The sequence below is a fragment of the Globicephala melas genome, chromosome 12 (genome assembly GCF_963455315.2).
Source record: "Globicephala melas chromosome 12, mGloMel1.2, whole genome shotgun sequence".
NCBI classification, from domain to species: Eukaryota; Metazoa; Chordata; class Mammalia; order Artiodactyla; family Delphinidae; genus Globicephala; species Globicephala melas.
The window spans coordinates 28,864,679-28,892,174 of record NC_083325.1 but is presented as its reverse complement, the minus strand read 5'-3'; the positions used below and the strand labels follow the sequence as shown (position 1 = coordinate 28,892,174).

The 27,496-nt window shown below is 59.9% G+C and overlaps 1 protein-coding gene across 2 annotated transcripts; it reads right to left on the bottom strand.

Annotated features, from left to right (window-relative positions):
• Window positions 1-2,282: 2,282 nt before the first annotated feature.
• On the bottom strand, window positions 2,283-22,596 carry CYP26B1 (cytochrome P450 family 26 subfamily B member 1). Of its 2 annotated transcripts, XM_060309161.1 has the most exons (7): window positions 22,470-22,596; window positions 20,999-21,397; window positions 17,282-17,506; window positions 8,278-8,553; window positions 7,877-8,032; window positions 6,137-6,421; window positions 2,283-5,754 (listed from the first exon to the last, which is right to left on the bottom strand). In XM_060309161.1, the coding sequence occupies exons 2-7, from the start codon at window positions 21,200-21,202 to the stop codon at window positions 5,362-5,364; spliced, it is 1,539 nt and encodes a 512-aa protein (XP_060165144.1). In that variant the 5' UTR covers window positions 21,203-21,397; window positions 22,470-22,596; the 3' UTR covers window positions 2,283-5,361. The 2 variants fall into 2 exon arrangements, with proteins under 2 accessions (XP_060165144.1, XP_060165145.1); XM_060309162.1 differs by lacking the exons at window positions 20,999-21,397; window positions 22,470-22,596 and adding an exon at window positions 20,473-20,866.
• Window positions 22,597-27,496: the final 4,900 nt, after the last annotated feature.

Genomic DNA, 27,496 nt, shown 5'->3' with positions numbered 1-27,496 from the left:
GCCTGGAATAAGTGTGTCCTGGGAGGCCACAGTCCCTGGGGGTGGGTGAGGCCAGTGGAGGCCAAACCTTGGGGCAGACCAGTCTGGTGAAAGGGACGTGGGGCGGGAGATGAGGAACTGAAGCCGAGTCCCGGCCTGCTGCTGCTTCGCCATCACCGCCTCCACGCCACGATCAGTGCTCTAGAGCCTCTGTGAGGAACGAGCCCGGCTGGCTCAGCCTGAGGACTCGGCAAGTCAGGTTGGTTTTTCCTTTAGCCCCCAACCCAGATACACGCAGTCCTCCTCCCTCTCTCTCTTTCCCCGCCAAGGCCCATCAGAGCTGACGAGGCTGACTCCGGCAGAGTGCTGTCTCTGCTCTCACCTGGTCACCTCACTCTGCCGGCCCTGAGGCCCTGCTTTCCCCTGCCTTGTTCCTGGCTCCCAGCCCCCGACCACCCCAGGCAGCCAGGCCCAACCAAGGCCAGGCTGTTTTGGAAAAGTGTTGGGAGGCGGCAGAATGTGCGGTCTGTGAGTTCCCTCCAAACTGGCGCCCTAGCCCCTGGACAAACAGCGGCCGTGTCGGTCTGTCCACAGCGGCCTGTGTTCTCCTTCCAGGCCAGGAGATCCCGAGGGCAGGCAGCCGTGTGGGGGACGTCACCGACCCGCTGGGCCTACGGGGGAGAGGCAAGGACAGACTGGGCGATGACAAGCCAGCCACCCGCCCGGCTGGGCCCTCCCACCCCGTTGCAGGGCGGTCAGACCAAGGGCAGCCCAAGGACCACGCTTCCTTCACCTCTGCTGCCACACAGGACATTCCACTGGGAGAGATGGAATTTACACTCTGAAAAACTACTACCTTCCACTGGCACATTTCCCAGTGGAAGCTGGGGGTGTCCGTTGCTGCTTCTCGCTGACCCTGCAGACCTCCGTTGGAGGGATCCCCCTTGGTGGAGCATGTGCTGTGCAGGCCAGGTGGCCCCCGTTCTGGCCCAGGACCAGCCTCTGCTTCCGTGTGACTGTGAGAAGGTCCCTGCTATGCTGAGACTCTGTTTCATCTGATGCAAAACAGGAGATCATCTTGCTCTCCCCTCCCCAGGGTGGAGATTAAGGCTCGGGGAGCGGAGACCTGCGCTGGGGAGGGTCAGGTGGGACAGAAAGATGGCACAGGGAAAAGGACAGGTTGAGCAGACCACCCGGTGGCACTGTTCAGGAGATGGTGGTGATGCCCCTCTGAGTGCCAGGCTCTCTGAGAGAGGCCCTGTGGTCTGGGATGTATCTGGGTCGAGGCTGGGTCTGACAGTGTATCAAAAAGAAACACCGGAGCCACAAAATGGGCTTTTTCAGGCTGGCTCAGTGGGGGCTTGGGGAGGGGACCTGGTAAGACAGGGGCTGGGACTGGCCTGGGCATTGTGAGGCCTTCCCCTTGCCAGGGCCGGACCCCCCAGTTCCTGGTGCAGCTCCAGGAGCCACGGCTCTGCCACTCACTGCCCTCCTTCCCCACCCTAGGTTCTGGGGACCGCCCTGGACGTTCCTTGTCTGGCAGTGGACGACGCCCTTCGCTGGGTCACCTATGGGCTTCCGGGACAGTCAGGCGGCAGAGCAGCTTTTCACAGAGTGTGAGAATGGGCAGAGGACATGGTTTCCATCGTCAAGTGGGCTCGGGGAGCCCTGCAAACTCTGAGCTCTACACTGTTCAGTCCCTCAGCACGCCCAACCCCAGGCTCAAGGTCCTGAGCAGTCCCGCAGTGAAGGAATCTGCCCAGCGCTGTTTAAGCCCTTCCCCAGACTGATTCGATCCCAGAATCCATTTGCTCCTGCAGCACCCATGAAACAGGCTCTGAGAAGTGCCTCACGGTGCATGAGGCCAGGAGTCGGGAGAACTGGATTCTGCTCTCGTGGCTCATGTGTGCCACGTGGCTGTGGACATCCGCGTCCTCACTCGTGTGAACAAGATGGACTCTGCAGTGCTCTGGTTGCCACGTCCAGGACCTGGCCCAGCCAGGCCCGGCCACATGGCCAGGGACGCGGCCCCCAGCTGCCCCCATGCTGCAACAGGTCTCTGGGGACAGTGGCCCTCCAGGTCCATCCTCCCCTCCCCAGGGAACCTACCGCCCACAGGATACAGTCACGGGACCTCTGTGTGCTTTCATGCAGGGAATGGGGGCTGGCCCCTCAGGGCAAACACTGCAGGGAAGAACTTCCTGCCTGACAGGTGGGACTGGGTGTTGTTGAAGGGAAGGTGGGTGGACGGGAGGATCCTTTCAGGGAGCTGGGAAGGCAGAGACCAGAGAGCCAAACGAGGGTGAGTCCTCAAGGTTTATTATAGAAGCCTATAAAAGAGCCACATTGAGTATTTCCAAAATCACAAAATGCACAACTTTTTTTAATATGCAACATGGAATATTATATACAGATTAAAACCACGACAGCAAAAACACTCACACGGCACCAGTTTCATATCAAAACAAAACACACAAGTGCTTTTTCAATATTAAAACAACTGTGATAAAAACATATTAACATTTTGGACCATGTTTACAATAGAGGAAAAACTTCATATTTTACTAAATAACAAATATTTAACAGCAAAAACTTTATACTAAATATCTATTTTGAATTATAACAAAAATAGTACTTATAATAGTTTATAAAGACAGACACAAAATTATAACATTTATGAAAAAACAAGTTTTGTGTATAAAATTATATTATAGCGATCTGGGCAGGGTCAGGATGGTGACCAGAACACAAATGCCAACGCCCAACATTGAAAGTGCTTCAATCTGCAAGCCCATGGCGGGAAGAGTTTTGTGGGGTTTTGTCTTTTTCATGTCAAGTTACAATAGTAGGAATGGTTAAGTGAGAACACATCACCCATCTGATGCTACCTCTATAAAACCTACACGCTAGCACACAGACACGGATGGATGTAAAGAGGAGACATGGGTGAGTCTCAACATTGGAACCCTCCTGTCAGCCAGTCAAGAGCTTTCTTCAGTTCCCTTTTTATTGCCTTTGAGACCCAGCGGGGCAAATGATCCTTCTTCCCTCCCTCACAGGGATCCCCACGGCCTTGCCTTCTCTGCCCCTCCCAGGCTGGTCACCCAAACCAAAGGCCACTGAGGTCTCCCGCAGCCTTCCAGCTCCCTGCCCCTCGCCGGGGCCAGGCCTGGCAGGCTTCCTGTCTGAAGCTGCCTTACTGCAATCCTCGATATTTAGTCAAAGACATTTGGTTCAGGGCAAGCTGGGTCAGCTGAGAGGAGCATGAACCTTCCAGACACCGGGCTTTTTTGTAGGTAACAGATTCTGGTGCACCGTGCAGCTGTTTTCAAGCTTTGATGAGCCTTTGCACATTTTTGCCTGTTTTTCAGAATGGGGCGGTGGGGTGGGGGAGATTGAGAGATATTACTCATTTTATTAATGTCAACTTTTGCCAATAACGTCTGTGCCGCACTTGCCTTTTAACAGTGAAAAGGTAGGAACCAAATGAAAGACTTGAGAATGGGGGAGACAGAACAGTCCGCAGGCACGAGCCATTCCTGTAAAGCCCGCCACAAGGCAGGTGTGCATGGGGGCGGGCGCCGGGGGCTGCCGCCTGCCCACTGAACACCACTGGGGGTGCCACTGAGCTGCTCACACGGGCCACTGCTACGGAGAGGCAACCGGGGAATCCACGTCCCGCATTCTTCTTCTGTGTGTTTTTTATTTTCTCCTAAAGCGGATTCACTGCTTTTATAACATCAAAAGCCAACAGAGAAACACGAAAAGCAAAGAAAAACTTGAAAACAGACACAATCACTTAGAGACTCACCAAAGGCCCCAAACCATCCCCGGGAGGCATCCCTAATTGCCAACACTCAAAATGCCAGCGGCAGGAGCTGCTCTTCTTTCATCCCCTGACCAGCCGGCTTTCAACCAAATCACTTCTGACGAATCACACGTACCCTCCTCAGCTCTCGCTGCAGCGCCCTCCTCAGCTGCCTCAAGACCAAGCAGAGGGCCTGAGTCGGCGCTGAGGAAGGGCTGCGTCTGCACTCACCTCCCCTTGCTTTCACCTGGTCTCCGCACCCCTGAGCTGGGCTAAGCAGACAGTGGCATAGAGGGGGGAGGGACTTCAAGGACACCTTTCCAAGGGCAAAGGCAAAGGGTGAGGGTTGAAAGAGGGAAGACGGAGGCCCTGGCTCCCCATCAGAAGAAAGAACCCGTATCCTTCCCTATACTCACTAGGCAGAGTGGGGGGCAGTGGGGTGAAGAGTGACCGAGTGGGACACGGCAGCGGCCTCCGAATCCCCGGTGATCAAGGTTTCTGACAGAGCGAGGAGGGAGGCGGTGGGCCGTTTCTCCATCCCCACCAGGGGACAAAGGCAGAGGTGCTGGATTTCACCTCGGGAGTGAGGCTCTGAGGTTGAACCCACAGAAGGTCTGGCGCCTGGGGGAGCTGCTCGACCCTAGGCCGGTGGGGGGCTGGGGGGTGGTGGCTGGGTCACTTGCAGAAGTCCTGCCAGGGACAGCTGGGATGGAGGCCAGGGGACGGAGGAGACACTTGTTCCAGTCCCAGTGACACCAAGATTCGGTTATATTAGTGAATAAATATGGGGGTGGGGCAGGCCATCCATGAGCCGAGGGCCTTGGGTGTATGTGTAACAGGGAGCAGGGCGGGCTCCAGGCCGCCTGGCAGAAAGGTGCGGGTGTCAGTGCACGTGCCCAGGGCCACCAGGGAGGATGCTGGGAGGACAGGGCCTGGGGCTCCTTTGCCCTAAGGTCAGAAGAGAGAAAAAGTAGCAGCAATAGGTAATTTCAAATGTCCAAAACGGCAAGGGGTGGGCCTCCAGGCTGGTTACAGCCTGGCCCCGCCCTGCCAAGGGGGACTGGTGTTCTATTACCCAGGATGCTGTTCCCCGCGGGCACTGGTGGCCACACCGGGAGGGGCACTCGTCCCATCTGAGCCGAGGCAGGAGGGGAGGGGGTGCTGAAGAGAGGGCCAGAGGGGGCACCTCTTTTCCTCCCTCCCCCCATGTCAACCACCTGACCTCACACGAAAAGAGTCCGAAAGAAAAGGGAGGGGAGAGACCAGTTCAGAACATCACAAGCAAAGGCTGCAGCACAGCCGACATCTAACACTGTGATGGGCATGCGAGGCGGGGGGGGGCCAGGCCCTTTCCCGGGGGAGCTAAGCTGTTGGGGACTGGAGAGACTAGAGAGAAGCAGGGGCCAGGGGGAGCGCCCGACCCCGGAGAGCCCTTTTGCCTTGGGGCAGGTTTGCCAGGGAGGGGAAGAGGGGCGGGCAAGGCCTGGGGGGCCCTTCCTCTTCCCCGGGCTCCAGCCCACTCCCACACACAGGTTTCTACCTTTCCATCGCCTCCCGCCCCGAGGCCTGGCGCCCTAGACCGTGGCGCTCAGCATGGCCTCCGTCTCTGGCAGGATCTTGTTCTGGTTGGAGTCCAGGCCAAAGAACTTGACACTGAGGCCATCCACAGGGTGCAGGACGGGGACCAAGGTGATGCGGGGGAAGGTCCGGGTGGCCAGCTCGAAGCGGCTCGTGCTGGCTAGCTCCACCGCCAGCACCTTCAGGAACAGCTTGGCCAGGTGCTTGCCCAGGCAGGTCCGGACACCGCCACCGAAAGGGAGGTAATGGAAGCGGCCATCCTTGTCCTCGCTCCGCGCCTGACCGAAGCGATCAGGGTCGAAGACGTTCACGTCCTTGAACACGGGCGCTGTGTCATGTGTGTCCCGGATGCTGTACATGACACTCCAGCCTTTGGGGATCTGAAAACCCTGGAGGCAAGGCGGGGGCAGGGGTGGGATGCAGTGGTGAGAACCAGAGGAGGTCTGAGAGGACCCAGGACCTTCTGCCTGCCAGCCCCCACCCAGAGGTTCCTGGAGGCACCCCACTGCGGTCCCCGGGGGCCTGGCCAGCCTCCCCTTTTGGCATGTCAGTCCATCTACTTATAGATGTCCCCATGCAGCTTCACAGCACACCCAGCTGGGCTGCATCTGACCCAGCATCTGGGGCAAGGTCCCTGCTGGGTCCCTCCCGTCAGCTTGAAAGCTCCCCGAAAGCGAGCACCGTCTCCCCATGAGGCTGAGGCACCCCACAGGGAGCTGGTCTTTCCCGTCGGCCAACCCCCCACGCCACAGTTCACGGGCCCAGCCTCACGTCGAGCTCGAAGGTCTGCAGCACAGTGCGGTAGCCCCCGGAGACGGGCGTGAACAGGCGCATGACCTCCTTGATGACGCAGTCCAGGTAGTGCAGCCCACTGAGCGTGCTGAGGCGCAGCGTGCCCTCGCAGGGGCAGCCGCCACTGTGCAGGATGCCCTGGGCCCGCAGCTCCTCCCGCAGCTTCTCCAGCACGGCCGGATGCTTCAGCAGCTGCATGATGAGCGAGGTGCTGGCGCTGGCGGTGGTGGCGTAGGCGGCGAAGATGAGCTCCAGCGTCCCGTCCTGCAGAAGCAAAGAGGCACCGCTTGCAACCTGGGTTCGGCTTGGTGGCCCCAGCCTGGGGGCAGCCCCTCTCTGCCGGTGTCACCCCCAGGCCCCAGGGTTATCTAGCTGGGCCCTGCTGCTTCCTCTGAGCCTCACGTTGCTGAGCCATTTGGGCCACGATGGACAGAGGTCACGGGTCCAGTCCCCTGGCTGGGCAGAAGCACGAGCCTAAAAGTCCCTTGGGGAAGGGCTGCTTCTCACTCACTGCCGAATTCCAGGGCCGGCCTCAGCAGCCCTAATGAGTGCAGTGAGCTCACAGCAGAAAGAGAGCAAATCCCAAGGAGCGGGCACTGTGCGGGCGAGTGGGGGTGAGGTGCAGGGTCTCAACCTGGGCCTCCAGACTGGTAGCCCCAGCTCCTTCCTCCCTCCGCAGGAGGACATCTGGTAGGTGGTCAGGAGAGCTGAGGGGTTGGGAAAGCAGTCTGGGGTCATACCCACAAGGACCTGGGATGGAACTGCAATGAGAAGGCTGAGGGAAGGTGGTCCCCAGAAGACTTAGAGCCCCTCCAGGGTCCTCTGGGGAGCAGTGGCCCCACAGAAAGGCCCCACCAAGTTATCTTGTTCCAAGCCCTGCATTTTACAAATGCTGAGCCCAGAGAGGGGAGTGAAAGAACAGGTCCTTTACTTGCCATGCCACCACCTACAAGTCACAAAACTTCTTATGAAATGGGAAAGTCTTTGGGGCTCCTTCCTGGCTCATGAGGAAAAAAAAAACTGGGGCTAGAATACAGGGAAGCAGAGACAGTAGGGACAGAGCAGTCGGCAGTGAAGTGTCCACAGGCGCCTGGCAAGCACGTGAGTGGCAGAGTCTAGACGAGGACGAACTAATGCTCCCTCCTCGGGTGGAACACCCACCCTAAGACAGGGCAGGCAGGAAGCCCTTCCTGGAGCCCAGTGTGGACAGTCTTGGGGCCAGCAGCCCAACTGGGCACCGCCAGTGCCAGGCAGGCCGGGAGAGTGTCAAGTGCCACCCACTTGAAAAGGCTGCTCTTCCCCAAGGGCTGAGGCTGCCCTCCTGCAAGTGGCTTCTCCTTCTGGGCCCGCATTCCCCTAGGTGACCTCCTAGGGCTACTGTGACCACGAAATGCACTGAAATAGTGAATACCGGGGTGGGGGGCTGGCTGGGGAGAGTGAGGGGGTCAACGACGCCGCGGACGCCGTGTCTGTTCAGGGTTACTAAGAACCAGTTTTCGGTATCTTTTCCAACATGGTAGATGGGACTGTGGGTGGGATGGAGACAGCGGGGCCCAGCTGCTGTGAGGACCACTCACCACCAGGACTGGGTGCAGAGCAAGCCATGGGGAGGGCAGGGGAGGCCCCGTCCGTGTGGGTGCTCCCACCCTGAGCAGCCCCAGCACGGAGCTGGGGCGCAGGCGTGTGTGCTGCCTGAGCGGGTGGGGAGGGGCGCCCCACCTTCAGTTCCTGCATGGTCATCTCCTCCCCGTGCTCCTTGCTGCTCTCGATGAGGATGTCCAGGGCATCTGAGTAGTCCTTGCCCTGCGTGCACTGCAGCTTCTCCCGGATAGCCTTTTCCAGGCCCTTCTGTAGGGTCTGTCGTGCCTGAATGCCCTGAGGCGGGGAGGAGGCCATCTGGTTACCCAAGGGGAAGGGCAGGGTCCCTGAGGGCCTCCTCCCAAGGCCGAGCAGGGCAGGGTGGGGACTCTTCTGAGAGTTCCCATCTAAGCAGCAGTGACCCTGGGTGAAGGCTCCCCTCTGTGTGTGTGACCAGTGACCATCTTAGCAGTCAGCTGCCCCTCCCTCAGGGTGGCCTCACGGATGCCCGTCTCCTCTCCTCCCAGGCCCTGGGTGCTCACCCGCCGGTAGCCACTAAAGGGCAAGTCGACAGGCAGGGAGAAGACGTTCTCCACGAACTGCTGGTAGACCTCGAAGAGGTGGCCGAGGTCCTCCTCGGGGATGCTGAAGCCCAGCAGCACTCGGATGGCCATGCGGAAGGTGAGCTTCTGCGCCTCCTGGTACACGTTGATGGCCTCGGGGTGGCTGCTCCAGGCGCGCAGTGTGTCCTGGATCACCAGCTGGATCTTGGGCAGGTAGCTCTCCAGGGCCTCGTGGCTGAAGATCTTGGAGAAGACCTGGAAGGCAGAGGGTCAGATGGACTCTGGCCTGCCCGCTCGGCCCAGCTGAAGCACCGTTCCCACGACCGTGATCAGGGAACACTCCAGGTCCTTACCCTGACCAAGCCCAAACCTTGCCGTCTCCAGACACAGTCCCTCTGTTGGCTCCTCTACTCTGAGCCCCCCTCCTACTGCCCACATCGTGGAGCGGAGGCAGGGGAAGGACGGGATTAAAACACAGTTCACAAAGTCGGGACATTCAACATCACTCACAGGGGGACCTGAGCTGGCATTCCTTTCTGAAACCCCAGAAAACCATGTGCTCCAAATAATGGCAAAGCCCGGGGACTGGGCAGTCCAGCTGCCAACAGGTCTGCAGGCGATGTGGCCATACCAGAGTGGGGGGCAACACAAGAGGCCGCTGGGCAGGGCTGGAGGGGAGGCGGCCCCTCCACTGCAGGGGCCATTCCCGGACGCCCAGGCCACGGGGCAGACATGCCCAGGAGGAACGGAACACAGGTGAACGGACTGGACGAGGAAGAGGTGGAAAGCAGTAAGTGGCTCTTTTCCTCCACTGATGGGAGAGCAAGAGAGTCCAAGGCTAGACTGCAAGCAGGACTTCCTGAGACCCAAGACTGCTCTCACTCCCTGGGAAATACCTACTGGGCAGAGATCGTAGGGGGTTTGTTAACTGTGCCATCCAAATGTCTTCAGTGTGGCCGGGTCTGGAGGCACGGGGATGGGGGCAAGACTTCCCACCTCAAAAGATCAGAAAGCCAAACAGAAGGCCTTTTAATTTCCCGCATCTTCCCGGTCCATTTTAAGTAGCCAGTGAGTCCCTGTTTCCACCTCCCTTGCTTGCAGTCCTCCTGATTCCTGAGCAAGTTCCTCAGCCTCCCTGCCCCCTCCTCACCCAGATGCCCCTGCGCCTAGTTTCACGCTGCTGCCCGGGGTGTACGGCACAGGGTAAGATGTTAGTTTATTTACTGTTGGCCGGTGGGTCACACGGGCAACCAACAATGTCTAGCCCCGACCCCCAGAGTCCAGAGCAGAAGGGGGTACCCCCACCGGGGCCAAGGGAAAGTTCACCGGGGAAGGCGAGGGTGGGGGGGGCGGGCAGCGCAGAGGAAGGAGACAAGTACTCCTCTAGCCGCACCCCATCAACCCCACGCAAACCACACACACGCGCCCACCCTCCCCTCCTGCCCCCAAACACAACCACCGCACAAACTGTAAATGTGAGAATTTCCCCTGCAGTCAGCTCAAGGAGGAAAAGGTAACATTTTCCTGGCCTCAGCCCTGCATGGCTAATGGGAGGGCTGGTTTGCAGAAATAACAGTGCTGGCCCTTCAGTGGCCCAGCCAGGCGTTCACAATAGCACTTTCATTCTGAAATTCCCGGTGGGCAGAGGGAGGGAGAGAAGGAGGCCGGTGAGGGGCAGAAAAGCTAGCACTGTCTGGGGCTGCTCCTGCTGCTAAGGGACAGCTGAAATGTAGAAGGATGAGGGGAGGTGGCCAGGGGCAGCCCAGGCCTGGCCAGGTCACTCACACCTTGCTCAGCTGTGAGGGCCCGGGGAGTTTCCAGGGCCACCTCCCGCCAGGGTGCCCTCTGCCTCAGCCCCGCCCCCCTGGACCCTAGTGTCCTTAGGATGCCAGGTTCCACTCTTGGTCTAGGAGTTTTACGGGTAGGAGTGGGGCCCTGCCCCAGAGCCCATCACTGGCCTGCTAGGGGCCCTTATGAACAGCAAAGAGCCCACAGAAGGAGCAGTAAGTGCTCCGTGGGAGCCAAGCAGGCTCCTGAGGGATGCAGGCTGGTAACTGTGGCTGCCAAGTGTTGGTGGGGAGGCTGGAGGTAGGGCAGGCAGGGGCAGGGGGGCCACGTCTGGCCAGAGCCAGCCAACCTAGGGCAGAGTCAAGGGCACTGCCCTGGAGGGAACGTAGCAGGGGCTGGCCAGGGCCCCCAGCACACAGGACACCTGGGCCCAAAGGTGGGCATGTGGAGGGGGAATCAAGCAGAGGCCCATGCCGACCAGGACCAGCCGAAGTCAAAGCCAGCCAGGCTCCCAAGATGCAGTGGGTGGTGGGAAAAGGCAGGCTGGGCACCCAGAAACCTGAGTTTTATTCCCAGATCATCCACCAGCTTACTGTGGGATCACGGCCACGTCACCTTGCGGCCTCATGGTTTCCTCATCTGTGAATTGGTAAGGTTGAACCAGGGGATCTCTGTGGTCCCTTTCAATGCACAGATCGCACGAACACCAGTATCCGTGTGTCCCTAAGTAGACGCTCTCCCCTCAGAGAAGCCCAGAATCCGGCACGGCATCCGTCACCTGGTGTAAGTGTCTGCCGGGCCCCCACTCACACACCTCGTATGGGCTACGGTGGCTCAGGAAGGGCCATCCCAGGGTTACCAAAGGGGGAGCTCTGAGGGACCCCACTGCACCCCGAGGAGTGGCCAGACAGGACCCAGGGACAAGCCTTGCCCCGTCTGTCCCAAAGGTTACATTCCCTGCGCCCTCTAGCGATGGCCGGCTGAATCGCTCCTTCTCCAGCCTTGGGGGCCACGGAGAGCAGGAAGGACCCAAGGGGACCTGGGACTGGGCAGAGTGACTCCAAGGGCAGGGGGTCCACACCTGACCTCTAGGTGGGAAGGGGCCCTGAGCAAGGTCAGGAGCTGAAATGACCGCAGGAAGCCTGCACCTGCAGGCCCCCCGGGGTGGGGCTTCTGAAAGAATTTCAGCCACGACCAGGGCTCTTATCTTGACCCAGAAAGGAGTCTAACTGGATGCTCTGGGGTCCCTTTCCTCCTGGCTGTCCCATGATTCTCCTCAGAGGCCCCCAGAGGTGGAGAAACTACCCAAATGAGAAGCCGAGCAAAGGCAGATTGCGGGCACTCCAGGTTCAAGGGGCTTTGCTCAGTGGTCACCAAGTCCATGCTCCTGCCTCCCGCCCAGCTGTTCCACAGGCATCAGAGCCTCCCAGGCGCCGGGAAACTCCAGGGCCTCATCCCTGGGACCGTGCCCAGGGTTAACAACGTGGGCACTTCCCAAAGCCAGGGCAGCCCAGAAACCACCGCCCACCACAAAGGCCAGGAGGAGGCGGAGGTGCTGCCCAGGGCACAGGAAGGCCTGGGCACGTGGGGGCGATCAGGGTTGGGACTTGGGCACAGGGGAAGGCACCGGCAGAGCAGCTCATCGTGAAGAGGGGAAGGGTTCCCAGAGGCCCCAGAGCCCACGGCCTGACCGCAGTTGCAGCAGGAGCCAGGGCTGCTTTGTTTCCCTCTGGGGCTTCCCTTGGAATTCCCACAAGTGAGCCAAGAATGCTGGACAAAGGTCACCGGGAACCAGCCTGGCTCGGGCAGAGCCCTGCACAGGGAGAAGCAGGTATGGACATCCCACGAGGGTTGGCACTGGGGAGAGCAGGGCGGAAGTGCACGGGAGACCTGGGAACTCCAGGCACATACCCCGAGCAGGACGGGCTCTGGCCTTGAAGGATGTGCTTGGAAGCCCTCCCCCAACCTCTATGGGTTTTCCCAACAATGCAGTTGGCCCAAGAGCCCACATCCTGGGTTCTCGCTCTCCCTGTAATAAAAGCTGAATCCATACCCAGGGTCGGGGGAACCACCAGGGGGCTCGTCAAGGCTCAAATTCCGTATAATTGTTCCTACAAATGTCTCCCCCACACCCCCAGGCCTCCCTCCCCACTCCTGCCTCTTAGCCAGCGCCCCTGGGAGGGGAGTCGCTCACTGGAGCCCCATGACCCTGCACGCGGACCCGCTCAGCCCGATAACCTCCCCTTCTCAACTGGCGGCTGTGGATGGATGGAGAGAAGGATGGGCAGCCTCAGAAGCAGGAAGAGCCAGAGAGGGGACCCACCCCCCGGTCCAGTGACTCAGACTGGGAGGAATGGAGGCAGCTGCCCGGGAGGGTGGGGGCCTAGGCAGGCCACCCCGCCAAGCCACCAGGGCCGCGGCCTGCGGAGTGGAAAGAATAACAGAGGGCGGACAGCCACCGAGGCAGCTGTCCGAACAGCGCAGGGGTAAGGCCAAGGTGCGTACTTTATGCTCAAGTAGGGGGAGGACAAGAAGGGACGTCATCCCTCAGCTGCCTGGCATTTCCACTGGACCTCCACTCCACCCTGGCTGCCTCCCGAGCCAGTCCCCACTCAGCCCCTCTGACTGGGAGAGGCTGGCCAGATCCCCCAGCCTGGGTATGCCCCTTCTGGGTCCCCAGAATCTGTGGGCAGAGTATCTGTCCCCAACTCGAGTCCAGCTCTGACTGTCCACATTGTGGCTGAGGGGAGAGAAGCACTTGGCACATACCTGCCAGGCTCTGAGTTCTGTCCAGACCCTCCTATCCCTCCTCCAACCATAGAAAAAACCCCTGAGAAAGCTGAGGCCCAAAGAAGGAAGGGCTTTCCCAAGGTCACAGTCTGGGGCACAACTGGCCACACTCACCAGGGTCCCTGAACACCCTGCCTCCCACCAATCCAAACCCCGCTGAGCCACGCTCTACCAGTCCTGGGGGCTCTTGATGTATCTAAGAGCTAGAAGGGGACGCTCCTCTAGGGCCCAAATCTATTCTGAGGGTAAGGCCAGCTGTTTCGGCTACTCTGTCAGCCCCTGGAGGCACACCCGCCCTGCCCTTCAGCCCCAGGAACCTGGAACAGATACTACTGGCTTAGAGGGGTCAGGGCCAGAGCAGACCCCAGCCAAGCCTCCCCACTTCCCGCCAAGGCCACAACTGTCTCCCAAGGCTGGGAGAGCGAGCATCGCAGCATCACAGCCTTGGACCCCACCCTGCCCTGGGAAAAGGACACGGAGGGGGGTGAAAGGGAGGGCCCACACCACTCACCCCTGCCTGACACAAGGGCACGCAGAGGGAGGAGCCCACTCCCAGGCGCCCTGGTGGCTGGCCGTGGGCACCCTCCCCCACTGACCTTCAGAGACATCCGCTCCTGCCACCTGCCCCCTCAGCAGCCCCTGGTGCTACAGTAATTTTTGGTGAAGGACCTCCGCTGGCAGCACAAAGGCTCCGTGCCTCTGCCAGGGGGTGGGGACAGAGCTCCCAGTAGCAGGGCTGCCTGGCCACGCCACCGCCTTCCCATCCCACACAGGTGGAAACTTCTGCCCTGAGCTGAGCCTGGCAGACATGACTTTGAAGCCAGAGGCTGTGCAGTGGTTCAAAGGCCACCTGGAGCCAGTCTGAGCCGGCCTCCCCCAGGACCCCACGACCATGGGCCCTCTTGGCTCTGCCCTCCTGCTGAGGCACCTCCTGGCCTCTCCACCCCGACATAAACCCAAGCCTACAGAGGATGTCTGAGGCGAGTGCAGTAACCCTGAGCCTGAGCTCCTCCCCGAGCCAGGGCGGGGCCCAAAGGCCAAGTTAGTGAGGATCGGTGGGTGGGCAGGTCAGGCTTCTTCATTCCTATCCCCAAAACGTCTGGAGCTGTTCCCCCACCTCAGCCACGGGCACAGAAGTCCCTGAAGCCAGGGGTCAGGGGAGGAGGGGCAAGAAGACCACTCCTAGGGTCTCTCCAGTCCAGAGTTCCAAAGCCAAGTTCATCCTTGGGATGCACTCCAAGTTCTCTGACAGAATCTCAAGGCCACTGCCTGAAATGCCCCGCAGATGCTGGCCCTTTGGTGCACAGAGGCCCAGCCCTATCTCCAGAGGAAAAGAGGAAATGTCTGACCCTGGTGTGTGGGGTTGGGCACTGGACGCTTCCAGAACTACCCATGACAGCCACCCCCTTCTCTGGTAACCCTCCCGCCCCATCTTCCCTATGAGACTCCATCCACGCTTCCAGGGCAATTCCCAGCTTCTTTGCATACAAAGAGAGATGCAGTCCCTCCCCCATGAACCAGAGACCTCCTGGCCCCAGGTAGGGAAGGGGTAACAAAGGACGAGGGACAGAATCTGAGGTCGCAGCTACAGGGACACAGGCCTGGCTTCCAGAGAGGATTCTGTTAGATTGGGCAAGGTATTCTGGACGTTCTCCCTGGCAACCCTACCCCTCCCTCTTGGCCCTAGACCACCAGGGCAGCCTGGACAAACACCTGGACTGCAGTGATGGCTGTGAGGAACCCCTTTCCCAGCACACCTGGTCAGACCTCCAGAGAAGGGGTGGGGTAGCAGCCCCAGTGGAAATAGTGACGGTCCTAGCTTCCCGCCAGCAGGGCCTCAGCACACCTGGCCCCCACTTCCTGCGAGTACATCCTAACCAGGCTGGGCCTGGCCCAGCAGCCTACTCTCCAGCCAGGTCCCTGCTTGCAGCGTGGGCTGGCTAAGACAGTGTGAGTGGCACAGGGCAGTCCCCACCCTGGCCAAGTTGGGTGCACTGGGCATTGGGTCCAGCAGACTGGCCATTCTCTCCAGGACCAACCTGTGTGCCTCTGAGTACTCTCTTCTCATCCCTCCAGCTAGATTCTACTTCTTAAGGGCAAGGACAAAGTTTCCAGCTTCTATGCTTGTATCTAATCTAAGGCCTGCTACTTAACTCAGTAAACTTAAGTTTATGGAACATCAATTAGAGATTTGGCGGGGGAAGGATGTTTTCATCTGCCCATTTAACACAGGACCCACACACATGCCACATAGCGAGCACACAACTAGCACACAGAAACCCTGCTTTGGGTTCCCAAGCCTCTGTCAGGATGAGCTGGTTTCTGGCTGCTCCCTTATCCGCAAGGTGCTAGAGGGCAAGGGTGCCTGAAAGCGAGAGACTATGCCTCATCTGTGGTCCTCCTTTCTGGCCCCACCCAGGTCCCACCCCCTCACCCTGTCCCTCACTCCAGCTTCCTCCCCGGTGTATTCCTCCAGCAGCATTCATCTGCACCCCCCTCCTTCCTCCCAAATGGACGATGTAAGCCAAAACCTTGGAGCTTTCCAGGAGGGCCTTCCCCACCTGGAGGCCCAAAGCCAAGTCAGGCAGAGGGTGCAGGGAACTGCAGGGCAACAGCCTCTCCCCAAAGCCCTCTGCACCCCCAGGTCCTGACCAAGCCTTCTTCCCGCCAGCACTCCCTCCCCACCTCCACCCTGACCCTCAGCTTCTGGCAGCCCCAGGTGGGCAGGGCTGAGGAGGGCTCTACTTGCTGGCTAGAAACAACTCTTCCCTTGGATGCCCGTGTTGCAGGCCCTGCCCTGCCTTTGCTTCCTTTCTCGACCTGGTTCAAGTCCCTCAATCTCTCCAAGCCTCGGGCTCCTCTTCTGTGAGAAAGGGACAGTAATTGCTTTCTTGTCAAAGTCTTTAGAAAGATAAAATGAGGAAGCAGCCACATTCTTTGGAGCTGGGTTTCTGAGGCTCAGGCTCTCTCCTAACTCTTTGAAATACGCTTTTGGTGGAGTCACAAAGACGAAGAAAAAAAGGAGTGTTCGGCATATTTGATGAGCCCCCATTCTTGAGCCTACGGGCCCCCTCCCAGCCACTCCCAAGAACCCTCCCATCTGCCCCCGGGCTCTGTTAGCTGCTTCCTGCTCTAGTGAAGCAGATGGGAAGACCACTTCAAGAGCCCCTTTCCCAGCCCCTGAAATACGTGCTTTAGCGGGGGGGCGGGGTGGTGTACGTGCTGACCAGTCCCCTCTGATTTTTCCTCCTTTTATCTGTTACGGAGAACTACTCTTCGCAGGCAGTTCGGAAGACGACAGATTCTACAGGATGAACTCCTCTGTTCACACACAGACGTCCGGAGGAGGGGTCTGCCCCACCACGGCCCTCTCCTGTCTCCCAGGCTCTGCCACTATTCCCGGAGATCAGAGGCTGCCTCTCCCTTTCCTTTAGGTTTCAAACCGGGTGAGTCCTCTGACCCAATGGAAAAAGTGAAGGGAGGGGAGGTCGTGCAGCGCTGCCCCTCCCCACCCCCGCACCCCAGTCGCGGCCGCTTTAAGCCGGCGGGCCGGCGCCCCGCCCGCCGGCGGCTCAGCTTTCGGGTTACTGCAGTTCAAACAGCACGTGCCGCCCGCGCTCTGAGCCGCAGCGGCGGCGCTGCCCTGGGAGGGGGCGGGGAGGCTTGCCCCTTGCGCGCTGGCTCGCCTCCTCCGCGCCTCTTCCAGGCGCTCGGGAAATCCACAAGATAAACACCCACTTTCTCTTCCTCTTTATGGGAGGGGGTAGGTGCGCTTTGATCCCCCGCCGCGCCTCGGCTCGCCGAAGTTCTCCCACCCCTCGCCCTTCCCCCTCCGTCCAGACCGGTGCGCGCAGTGGCCCAAATTTCATCTCATCCCTTCCAGGCAAGGCCCAGCAACCGCTGCCCACAAGGTGCCCCCAGCCCCCGCGCCTGCCCGCGCCGCCCTTAAGCAACCTGTGGCCGAGAAGCTAGGTGTGATTTTAGAACGATCCGTTAACAGTCCTCGGAATTCCAGGGGACGAAAAGGAGGAGCGCTGGCCACCGTCCGCCCTCTCTTTTTTCCAGGTTTGTGGAATACGACGATGACAGGCGTTGGACGCCCCTGTCGCCGCATGTTCAAGTTGTCCAAACCAACCCCCAATTAGCCGCCCGTTGGGCCTGGTAGTGCGCACGGCTTGGTGGCTTACCAAGAGGGCAGACCCGCAAGAGGCCTGTACAGGCCCTGGATCTGGGATCGCAGCCGTCTAAGCAGGGAGCTTCGGGATCCTCCCACATGGTGTGCAAATGGGGGCGCGGATTCTGGTAGGGACGTCCCCGAGTCTCCGAGAACTCCTTACCCCGAGGGAGGTGCACGAGAGAAGAGGATCAGAGCACGGGTGCGGGGCTCTTGGCCTAGAGTTCTTACCTTGCGCTTGTTGCGGTGGATATCGCCGATGGAGTTGGCCACCGTGTTCGGGCCCAGCAGCATGCGTGTGCTACGTGGCCACTCGGTGCTCACGAGGTGGTGCTCGCCCATGAGGATCTTGCGTACATTCTCCGCGCCCGTCACGCGGATCAGCGGCCGCCCGAGCAAGTGCGTCTTGAACACGTTGCCATACTTCTCCCTCCGCGACGACTGGAAGCCAGAACCCTGCGGGTGCCACGCAAAAACTTTCTCAGGGCCCACATCTCCAGATGGGACACCTGGGAGGCCCAGCCTCGAGGGCCCGCGGGGGAGGGGCGGAGGATCCCACCCGGGGCACCAGTCCCCTACCCCCCCACACACACACACACGCATGCACGCACGTAGGTTTTATTTTTCACAGCATGCATAAGAACTGGGGCCTAGAGGATAATCAATAAAGGAAGGGGGCGAGAGGCCCAGGGCAACCCCCCGGGAGGTTGTTTTTTAGTAATGACTTGCGGGAGGGAAAAGATATCCTGGACTGCGGGACCAGAAGCTAGAACCTCCGCCTCCCCCTTCCCCCGCCTCGCGCTCGGGAGACTCTCGGAATAAATATTTCCAGGCTCCCGGCCACGGGCTGGCGAGACCCCGCGGGGTGGCCGCAGGCCAAAGATTATTTATAGCGGCGAGCGGTCGGTGCCCGGAGGCAATCACTACAGATGGGGGTTGGGGTTTCCTCCGTTCGCTGATGTGGGCCACGAAGGGACACGGCGGCCCTCTGAGGGCTCCGCAGGGTAGAGTCATGGGCCGGGAGCCGCGATTTTCCTAATGCAATATGCCCTGGAAATAACTGAGGAGGACTTTTCGTCGTCGCCCTGGAGTTTGGGACGCGAGAGCAGAGGAAGGCGCTTCCCGAGGGGCGGGGTAGGGCTGGGCGGGGCCGCCGTCTCAGGTAACCGGATCCCCGGTGGCGGCAGCGCGAGCAGAGCGGAGCCAGGCCCCGGCCCGGGCCCGGCACTCGGAGGAGCTGGCTGTGTCGGCCCCACGCGGGTACAGGAAACAGAGGGGACCTCCGAAGGGCGGGAGCAGGGGCGTCCCGCGCACCTTTGACGAAGTAGCTCGCCACCCCACCCTGCATTAACCTTTCTCCGGCCAGGGCAACAGCCGGTGAGAAGGGGAGGGGCGCCACCTGTCAGGCCGTCCCGCCTGCCCGCCTGCAGACGTGCGGATGCCGGCTCCAGACCTGTGGGGTCATGCACTCCCCGAAGGGACACTCCGCTTCCTCTTTTCCCGGGTTGGTCCCCCTCCTCACTTTCCCTTCTTCCACGGAAAAGCATTCGCCAGTTAGATGTGTACACACCCCAGCCCTGCCGAAAAGTGACTCTGCAGAACCCGGAGCCCTAATCACTTTTCCACGTGTGCCTCCGGCCCGGGCGCGCGACAGGGAGCGAGCTCGGAGCGCCCGCGCCTCCAGGAGGGGGCCTGGGTCGCGGGGGACACCGCCCCACTCCCAGGTTGGCGGGTCGGGGAGAACTCCCGCCACCCTGCCGCGGTTCTAGACGGCGTCTACCCCTTTAAGAGAAATCAAGGCGAGGGTGGAGGTGCGACAAAAGGGGGCAGAGAGCGGGGTTCCCTCCCTCGGTCTGCTGTACCGGTCTCTCTCACTACGTCTGACTCTCCTCTCCTGCGCTTCCTCTGTTTTTCTTTTCTTTCGACACAAAAGTTGGGTTGTGAATTTTCCGAGGTCGCCGCCGCCTTTCTCCCGCGGCACCCCCTCCCCCGCCTCTGATCTGCCTAACTATAATTAAAGTGCGTTTTTTGTGGCATTAATAAAGAGTTATTTGTCCGCCGTTTCCACGGTCTTCACAAAGAGGACTTTCATAGGGGCGGCCGCTCGAGCCGCGAGTCCAATTTATACAAAAATGTTGTATTTTTAGCCCTGGGCTCTGTTTAGATGGCGCACGGTGGAAACGGAGAGCCCTTGGAGGTCCCCCCGTAAAATCTGATAAATGACTCCGAAAAAATAAAGCTGGGATTCAGAGGGCTCCCATTAACCCCTTCAGTGCTTCTCTACACGCATCTCCCATTTCCTTCTCACCTCAGAGTCAAGGGCCCCGGGGGCGAACGGATTGGGTGGCGTAGGCCTGCTTCCCCCTCCCCATCTTACGTGCGGGTCGGACGCGGAGCCCCAGAGGCCCTTGTGGGATTCGGAGAAACGGTCAGGGGACGTTGGTGGCGGGGGTGGGGTGGGGGCGGTGAGGAAGGGGGGGCGGTGACAGACCGCGAATTCTGCAAATTGGCTCTAATACGGCGGGGGCCGACGCCCCTGTGAATATATTTTATTTCCTAAATTCTCGGCCAAAAGCCTAGACCACCGCTGCAGTTAACCCTTTAAGTGTGTTGGCACGGGAGAGGCTCTGGGGATTTCTTTACGGCAGCGGGGCGGGGGGAGGTCCCATTGGTTGAAGTGAACCCCACCTGGTTGCACGAACAGGCCCCCAAAGAGATGGGCTGATACCGGGACTTGGGAAAACCGCAGGGCAGAGGAACCTCGCGTGCCCCTCCCGCCCCAGCTCTGCTGTCAATTGGCGCGGGGCGGGGCTCCGCAGGGTGTATGTGTGTGTGCACGCGGATTACACGCGTCTGTTAATTTCAAGCCAAGCTTTCGCACTTCTAAACTCACAGGTCTCTGCGTTCACCTCCCGCCTCCGCTTTCCCGTGCCGAGGCTGTCTGCTTCAGTACAGCCTACCTTCTGCTAACTCCTAACAGCATCTGCCGGACAAACACGCGTACACACGCCCACACAACACACCTTCCGCGGTTAACCCAGAGGACCCCCCCCCAAAGAAAAACCTGCTGTGTATCGAATTGCAAAAGCGATTATCTAGCACTTGAGGGTGTTAATTCCAGGTTAATCTCCCCATTACCTACCTGGGTCCGGTCCCCGACGCGCCCACCCCCATTATCACCAGCAGTGCGGGTTGTGTGGCGTCTCACAACAGACACAAACGCACTCTATGGGTCTCACACACACCTCTCCCAAGTTACTCTCCCCTGCTAAACTGTCCCCACCCAGTAAGTAAATAGACCCTTTTCTCCGAAAGCCGAGAAACCTCGGGTCTCAGGCTTCTCATTTTCCTTGGGTTACCTCCTTCCTCCCCCACCACAAAACACACACACTTTCTCAGACCGTAGAACGGGGCTATAGTACCTGGCGTGGCCGGTGACGCGGCGGGAACACAGCCCGGGTCTTAAAGGGGCAATCCTGGCTGCCACTGGCCCACTCTTTCTTTCCCTGACTCAGTTTTCGGGTCCCAGTGACACCGCCAAAGCCCGGGAAGTCGACGGTGACTGGGGCCTGGAGCGCGAAGGGGAGGCGAAAGCGGCTCACGACTGGATGCCCCCTCCGGCTCGCGCTGCGCGGGGAGCCCCCAGGACGCTCGATGCACCCCTGTTGAGTCGCTCGCGACTGGAAAAAGTCGGTCTTGGGAGCCCTCTCGGATTCGGGAACCTCTCTTACCAGCCCCTTGAACCTGCGCGCCCGGCGCCAGCGGGCTCGGAACCACTCCGCAGGCGGGCAGGGGAAGCCCGGGCGGCTCAGGCAGAGAGGAGGGAAGGGGCGGGGCGGGGACCCGTGCCTTCAGGCTCCCGGCGCCCCCTGGCCGGCCCGCGGCTCCATCCGCCTGGTGCTCGCCGCTAGCGGACCCTGGAGAGCAACGGAGCTAGAGCGCCCTTACCTGTAGCAGCCAGTGGCCGGTCTCTCCGATGAGCGGGAAGCCCATGGAGCCCTTAGGGATGGGCAGCTTGCAGCTTTTGTCGCGGGTGGCAGCCCAGCGCAGCTGCCACAGCTGCTGCGACACGGCCAGCAGCAGCGTCACCGACACCAGGCACGCGGCGAGGGTGGCCAGCGCCGACACCAGCTCCAAGCCTTCAAAGAGCATGTTGGCGGCCGCTCGGGGGATTGGCTGTGCTGGCCGCGGCGGGGGAGGGGAGGGCCAGACGAGAAGGGACGGGAGCGGCGGGGGAGGGGAGGCTGCCGCCGGGGGTCCTGGCACCTCCGGCCGAAACAGAAAAGGAGCAAGGAGCGAAGGGAAGTGGAGGCTGCGAAGGGAGCGGAGACAGTGGGGGGAAATCGCCTAAAAGAAGAGAGAGAGGAGACACGAGGCGACTCGGAGTGTAACTTTGTTTGTTTGTTTGTTTGTTTGTTCCCTTATAGCGGACTTAGGGGCTGCTGGAGGGGTGATGAGACGAAGCCGTGAATCAAGCTGGTGGATTAGCTCTCCCCGCAACCATCACACTCGGAAAACTTTGGAAAACTTTGTCCAGCGGGAGCCTCTCTCGTAAGCCCCTTCCCCTGCTCGGGGTGGGCGGGGGGGAGAGGTGGGGACAGAGAACTAGCGGAGAGAAAGTGCGATCGATTTGTCAAAAGTTTTCCCCTCAAATTCCTAGGTTAAAAAAAAAAAGAAAAAAATCCTGAATCCCCAAATTCCAACGAACCCAGAAACTTTGGGTGCGAGAGGGAAGGCTCCCCGGCTGAGGCGAGTGGAGAGGCCGAGCTCAGCGCCCCTGGGCTGCCCTGGGCGGCGCGCCGGAGCCCCAGAGCCGCCGCTGCACCCCCGAGGCGGGCGCGGCGGGCGAGGCGGCGCGGCGGGCGCGGGTGCGGAGCCGGCGGACCGCGGCCCGGACGGGACGCAGCCGGCGACAGAGCCCCGGGCGGGCGCTGGGGCGGCGGCGGCGGCGGCTGGCGGGAGGGGTGAGGCGGGGTGGGGTTGGGGGAGGAGGTGAAAACCCGAGCTGGGCTATTGTATCAATTAAGAAAAGGCAGTCCGTCCCGGGACGCAGTCTCTCGGCTCAGGAGTTGCTGCTGGGAGAAGAAAGGGGGGGGTGGGGAGAAAGGAAGGCAAAAGGAATGAAAGAAGGGAAAAAGCAGGAGGCAGGATTTCAGGGCTGATGGTTTTAAAAGCTTCTCTCAATGTGAATTTGTGCCTCTGAGAGCCAGGCGATGCGTGTGTTTATATAGAGCCGGGAGGCTGCGCCGTGGGCGCTCCGCCAGCACCCCCCACTCCCACCCCCACCCCCACCTCCGCCGCGCTCTCGAAGCCGGAGGCGTGGTGAGAGGCCGGCGGCCGGAGCGTGTGAGCGCCCGCCGGCCTCCAGCCCCGCCCAGGCCGCCCGCAGCCCGCAGCCCGCCGCCCGCCCCGGACCCACTTGTAGCCGCCGCAGGATCAAACTCAGTTCACCTCTCGCCTCCTCTTCCTTCTCGCCGGCGTCTCGCTGAGCCCGGCACCTACAGACGGACGAGATGAGACACACACACACACACACACACACACCCCTACAGACGGACGAGATGAGACACACACACACACACACACACACACACACACACACACACACACACGGTGTGCGCTCGCACGGTGCCCGCTTGGCTGCTAGGCTACTTCCCTCCCTCTTTTCCTGCCTGTCGGGCCCCGGCCCCCTTCCCGCATCCCAGGCAGTCCCGCGTGGGCCGCCGCCCCAGCAGCTGAGGTCTCAGGCGGACTGCCCCTCGACTGAGAGGCGCCAAAGGCCCCTAAACCTGTGCTTAGGGTCTCCAGCTCCTATCCCGCGGGACCCCGCTGGCTCCTATCTCCCGGAACCCCTCAGTCCTCTCATTTGCCACTCCCAATCTCTCCTAGCCGGGGGGTCCTCCATCCCGGATCTGGACATCCTCAAACCTCGGAGGCCAGGGTCCCTTCCCTCCCCCCCCCATACGTCTCTTACCCTACAGGACCCCGAAGTTCCCCCTCTCCCCGTGCGCCGGGCAGCTGACGCCGCAGCCTTCCTTTCGGACACCTCGAGACCCCCTAATTTGTAGTCCCCTCCACCACCCCCCCCCGCTGCGTCGGAGGAACCCCGATGCTGGTCCGGTGAATGTCCCGAGAAGAGGACAAATGCTGCGGCCCCGGCACCCGGAGGCAAGAGGTGTCGGGTACAACCGTTCATTGATAAATTAGCAAATAAACACGCCAGGTGAGCGCGGCCACCTTCTCCCAGCCGGCCGCTGAGGGCCCAGCGCGCGTGCCTGTGCGAGGTGTGCGTGTGGCCCGGGGCCGCAACTGTGTGCGCGCGCGAGTGTGTCCCCGGGTCGGCCCGACGTCTGTGGAGCTGTGTGGCGTGTCTGCGGGTTTGTGTGTTCTTTCTGGTGCTGTATGTGTGTCTGTGCGTCGTGCATCCGTCTGTCATCTGGGCTCTCCTCCTGCGTGTCTGTGATACATGGAGCTATGCGTGCCAACCCCGACACGGTCTAGCTGGTGCCTGGCTCGCCCTCTCCCGCGCGTCCTGTTTTCCCCCAGCCCCCTTTTCTCCGTCGTTCACTCTTGCACTCCCAGAACAGAAGACCTAACCTTCAGTTAGGATGGCGTGTGTGTAAACGAAATTAGATTCCCCTTTTAACACCTCCCCTGCATCCAATACGAGTTCTATTTTAGAGTTCACCAGAAGAGAACGTGTATGTGTCTAAGGGGCGAGCATCTGTGCTGTCCCTCCCCGTGTGAGCCCTTCCGAGGTTGATGTGGCGGGCGGAGATTTAAAAGCTCTCTTGCTTCTAGCGCTGGGTCATCTCGGCTCTCACTCTCTGCCCTGGAACCCCACCTGGTGGACAGTCGTAGCACTACAGATCCAGGGGGAGGCAATTCCTGCTCCCCCCCGCTTCCCTCTGTCTCCATTCACAGGGAAGATCAGCCCTAAAGGGCCTGTTTGCAGGCTCCTAAGTGGCTCCACTCCTGCTTCAGTGCCCTCAGACTTCCACCTCAGGCGGCTTGGGGCCCAGACCCTCACAAAGTCACTGTCAGGACCACCGTGACCCCAGAAATAGAGAGCTGGGGCACATCCTCACAACAGGGAGGTTTCACAGGACAATCAACTCTGGATTGGGTACCCAGGAGCCCCGAGACCAAAACCACACCGTTCCCTTTGCTGGGGGGGGGTGAGAGTGGGCAGGAGTGGGGCTGGGGGAGACTGTTGAGGCTCTGCTGTTTTGAAGAGCCCTAAGAATATAGCCTGACCCCCAGACACAGCACTCCTCCGGGATGGCAGAATAGGCAAGGTGACCCTGGGGAACCCATGTGTGGAGACGTCAACCCCTGAATGGGTGGACACACAGCCTTATAGAGATGCAAACAGATGCACAGGCAAGTACTGAGAGAGCCTGGGCATGCACAAGCGCGCGCGCGCGCGCACACACACACACACACACACACACACAGGAAGACGCAGGCACGTACACTTAGAGAATCATTGTCAACAGATTCATACAACACCTGCCTCCAACCTCAAGAGACCACAGGAGGTGTCTGCTCTGCAGGGATCACAGCCCCAGAAGTCTCCACGAACCATTGTCTTCCCCTCCCCCGCTCCTACTTCACTGTTGGCTTTTGGGCACTTTCATCCTCTCTTCCTGTTCAGGTGGGAGTTGTGAGGGGCCCTGGGGGAATCATTCTGAGTTCTTATGGCCCAGCCACCAAGTGGAGTCCTGGGGAATGTCCATAGGGACAGCATGGCTTCACAGCAGTAGTCGCTGGATTTCCTGATTGGAACCATCTCTCTTCTCAAATCCCAAAGAGTACTTAAGAAAAAAAAAGAAAAGAAGCCGTGGTCTTGTAATTCTCTACATTGCCGGAGGTGCAGAGGAGAGTAGGAATCCTAGGGCTGTGGAGCAGCCTTGTTAAGAGTGGGGCTAGGACAGAGAAGGGTCAGCAGCCAACTTCACCCGTCAGGTTCCATCCGAGGACATTCCTTCATCCGCTTCACTTGCACTTCCGACTTTGGTCCCAGACCAAGCCCTGATCCAGACCTCAGTCTGACCCCTAACCCTGACCTAAAACAGACCCCTGAGCCTAATCCCAGATTGACCCTTAATCCTGGTCATAGAGTGACCCTGTCCCTGACCCCAGACTGAACCCCAGCCTTCTCCAGCATCATCCAACCCTACCTTTGGTGAGAGGAGTATGTCTGGCCCCTTGTGGACTCCCCAGAGATGGGGCACAGCTCAACCTGTGAGGCTCTGGGAGCAGAACCGGACTGTAGGACAGAATATCTCCCTCCCACCCCCTGCTCCGACTACAACCTTTTTCCACCGGGCTTCAGCTATTGCCTGAAGTGCTCTGAAGCCTTGGTTCACAGCTTGGCTCCCATGTCCCTGTAGCCTTACAGGTACCTTGAAATCAGTCAGAACAGACTGGGGGATCAGTCATGGGAATGCTGGTTCAAGTGGAGCTCTGCCTGGATGAATTTTGCAATGCTTGGCAGAGGGGCTGGGAGAATACAGAGGGCAGGTATCAGACACTCTTGGAATATGTAGCCAGTGGGGCAAGGCACAGCCTCTGTGCCCTCTTCCCGGGCTCAGGAAACACCCATCAACAAGGACAGATCTGCTCCTCATAGAGGCACAGAGCTCCCCAGGAGTATCCCAGCCTTTCTATGCCCAACGGAATAAAGACATTGCGCTTGCCAAATCCCTTACATGTGTGCAGCCCTATAGGGCCAACAAATGTCTTCTACAGCTACTATTTTATTTCATCTCCACACAGACCTGTGAGAGAACGCTATTTGTAGACATTAGATCCTCTCCCCCATCAAGCACGCAGCCCCATGAGACGCGAGATCCCGTCCCACGTGGCAGCTGCCCCTTTGTTTAACATCCATGCTTCTGACCGTTAAAGCTGACGACGGGGGGAGCTGTTAGTTTTACACTTCATTTTGCATAGTTGGGGCACTGAATTCTTTAAATTGATGCTTATTTACTTCTTTTCCCCTAAAACTACCTCTGCTTCCTCCAACCATAGCCAAATGGAAAGGAGCAAAAGCCCAGGATAAAAAGTAGGGGTGGCCAGTGGCCAGAGCAGAGCCCAGGAGGCTGTGGGCAGGAAACAGGGCTGGTGTTCAGGGCTCGAACAGAGGTTGCAGGGTCTTGCCGGCCTCCCGTTGGGCCCATGGTAGTCTAGCCTGAGGGACGAAGCTGCCCTGTCCTGCCTCGCTGGCACCAGAGGACCCTTGGAAATCAGCTCTCAGCTACTCGTCCTCCCCAGGGCCTCAGGCTGGTCCCCATTTCATTCTGAGGCCTCTTCATACACACCTGCCAGTGGCGGGACCCCTTGCCTGAAAAATTTCAAGTCCAGTGGGGAAGCAACATTCTGTTTCTTTCTGAGGGGCAGTGGAGGAGAGGGCTTACCCTGTGCCACCAGGTCCTGCTCAGACATGCTCCTCCGCTGCTTCTCCAGAACTCGAGAAGAAACAGCTACCCCAGCAGATGAGCAGAGCCCCTTTGGCCCTGGATCCCAGCTGTGGCCCCAGATATTCATCCCGAGGCCTGTTTGCCCTTCTCTCACACTGTGCCCTCCGTCCAGATCGGGCACCGCAAGGCTGGCAGTGCCCCTCTGGTGACCAATCTTCAAGGACAGTTTAGAGGACAGTCCCTGACTGTGCCTTGGCGATTCTGAGCGGGGCTGGGTCCCCCGCTGTCCATGCCGGTCGGGGGTGAGGACTTAACCCAACTCGGCTTGGAAATCAACACAGTGCCACGGATGCTGCCTTTCTAGAGTCCCCAGAGGCTAAGCTCTCCTCCAGCCCCCGCCTTGCAGCATCGAGGGTTCCGTGGCTGTTGTTTGGAACACCTTCTGGCCCCTTCAAAACCACCACCTGCCGCGTCCCAGCCCGCCCGCCCATTTGGAGCCGCCATCCTGCTATCGGTGGTGCTTCGGAAGCAGAGCTCGATTCTGGATGCCAGTTACTTATCACTTAAAGGTTTCCTTCTTCTTCTTCTTCTCTGTCCCCTAGTGTGACTTGCGCGCACCCCACCCCCAGTATCCTCTCATCATGGGCTCTTTAGACTTTTTTTGTTTTCGTTTGGCTCTATCCATGACGACCCCCATCCAAGCGTCCATACCTGGCAGGGCCAGATGCAGGCACAGCCTGGCCCCTCACTCCCAGCTGCTCAGAGACCCACAGCCGGGGCCAAGCCCCTCACCCACCCGCCCCCTTGCGGCCCTGGGAAGGGGGAGGCCCTCAGGAAAGAACTCTGTAGCTTTCTCCTTTGCCTGGATACGGAACAAGCCTCACCCCGTACCTCAATCTCAGAAATCGCAGCCTCAGACACTTGCCCCAGAAGGAATTTTTTCAGAGAAATGAAAATACCCGCACCCTCCCCTGTCAGAGCTCCCACACCCAGTCCCCTTCCTCCCATCCCACACCCAACC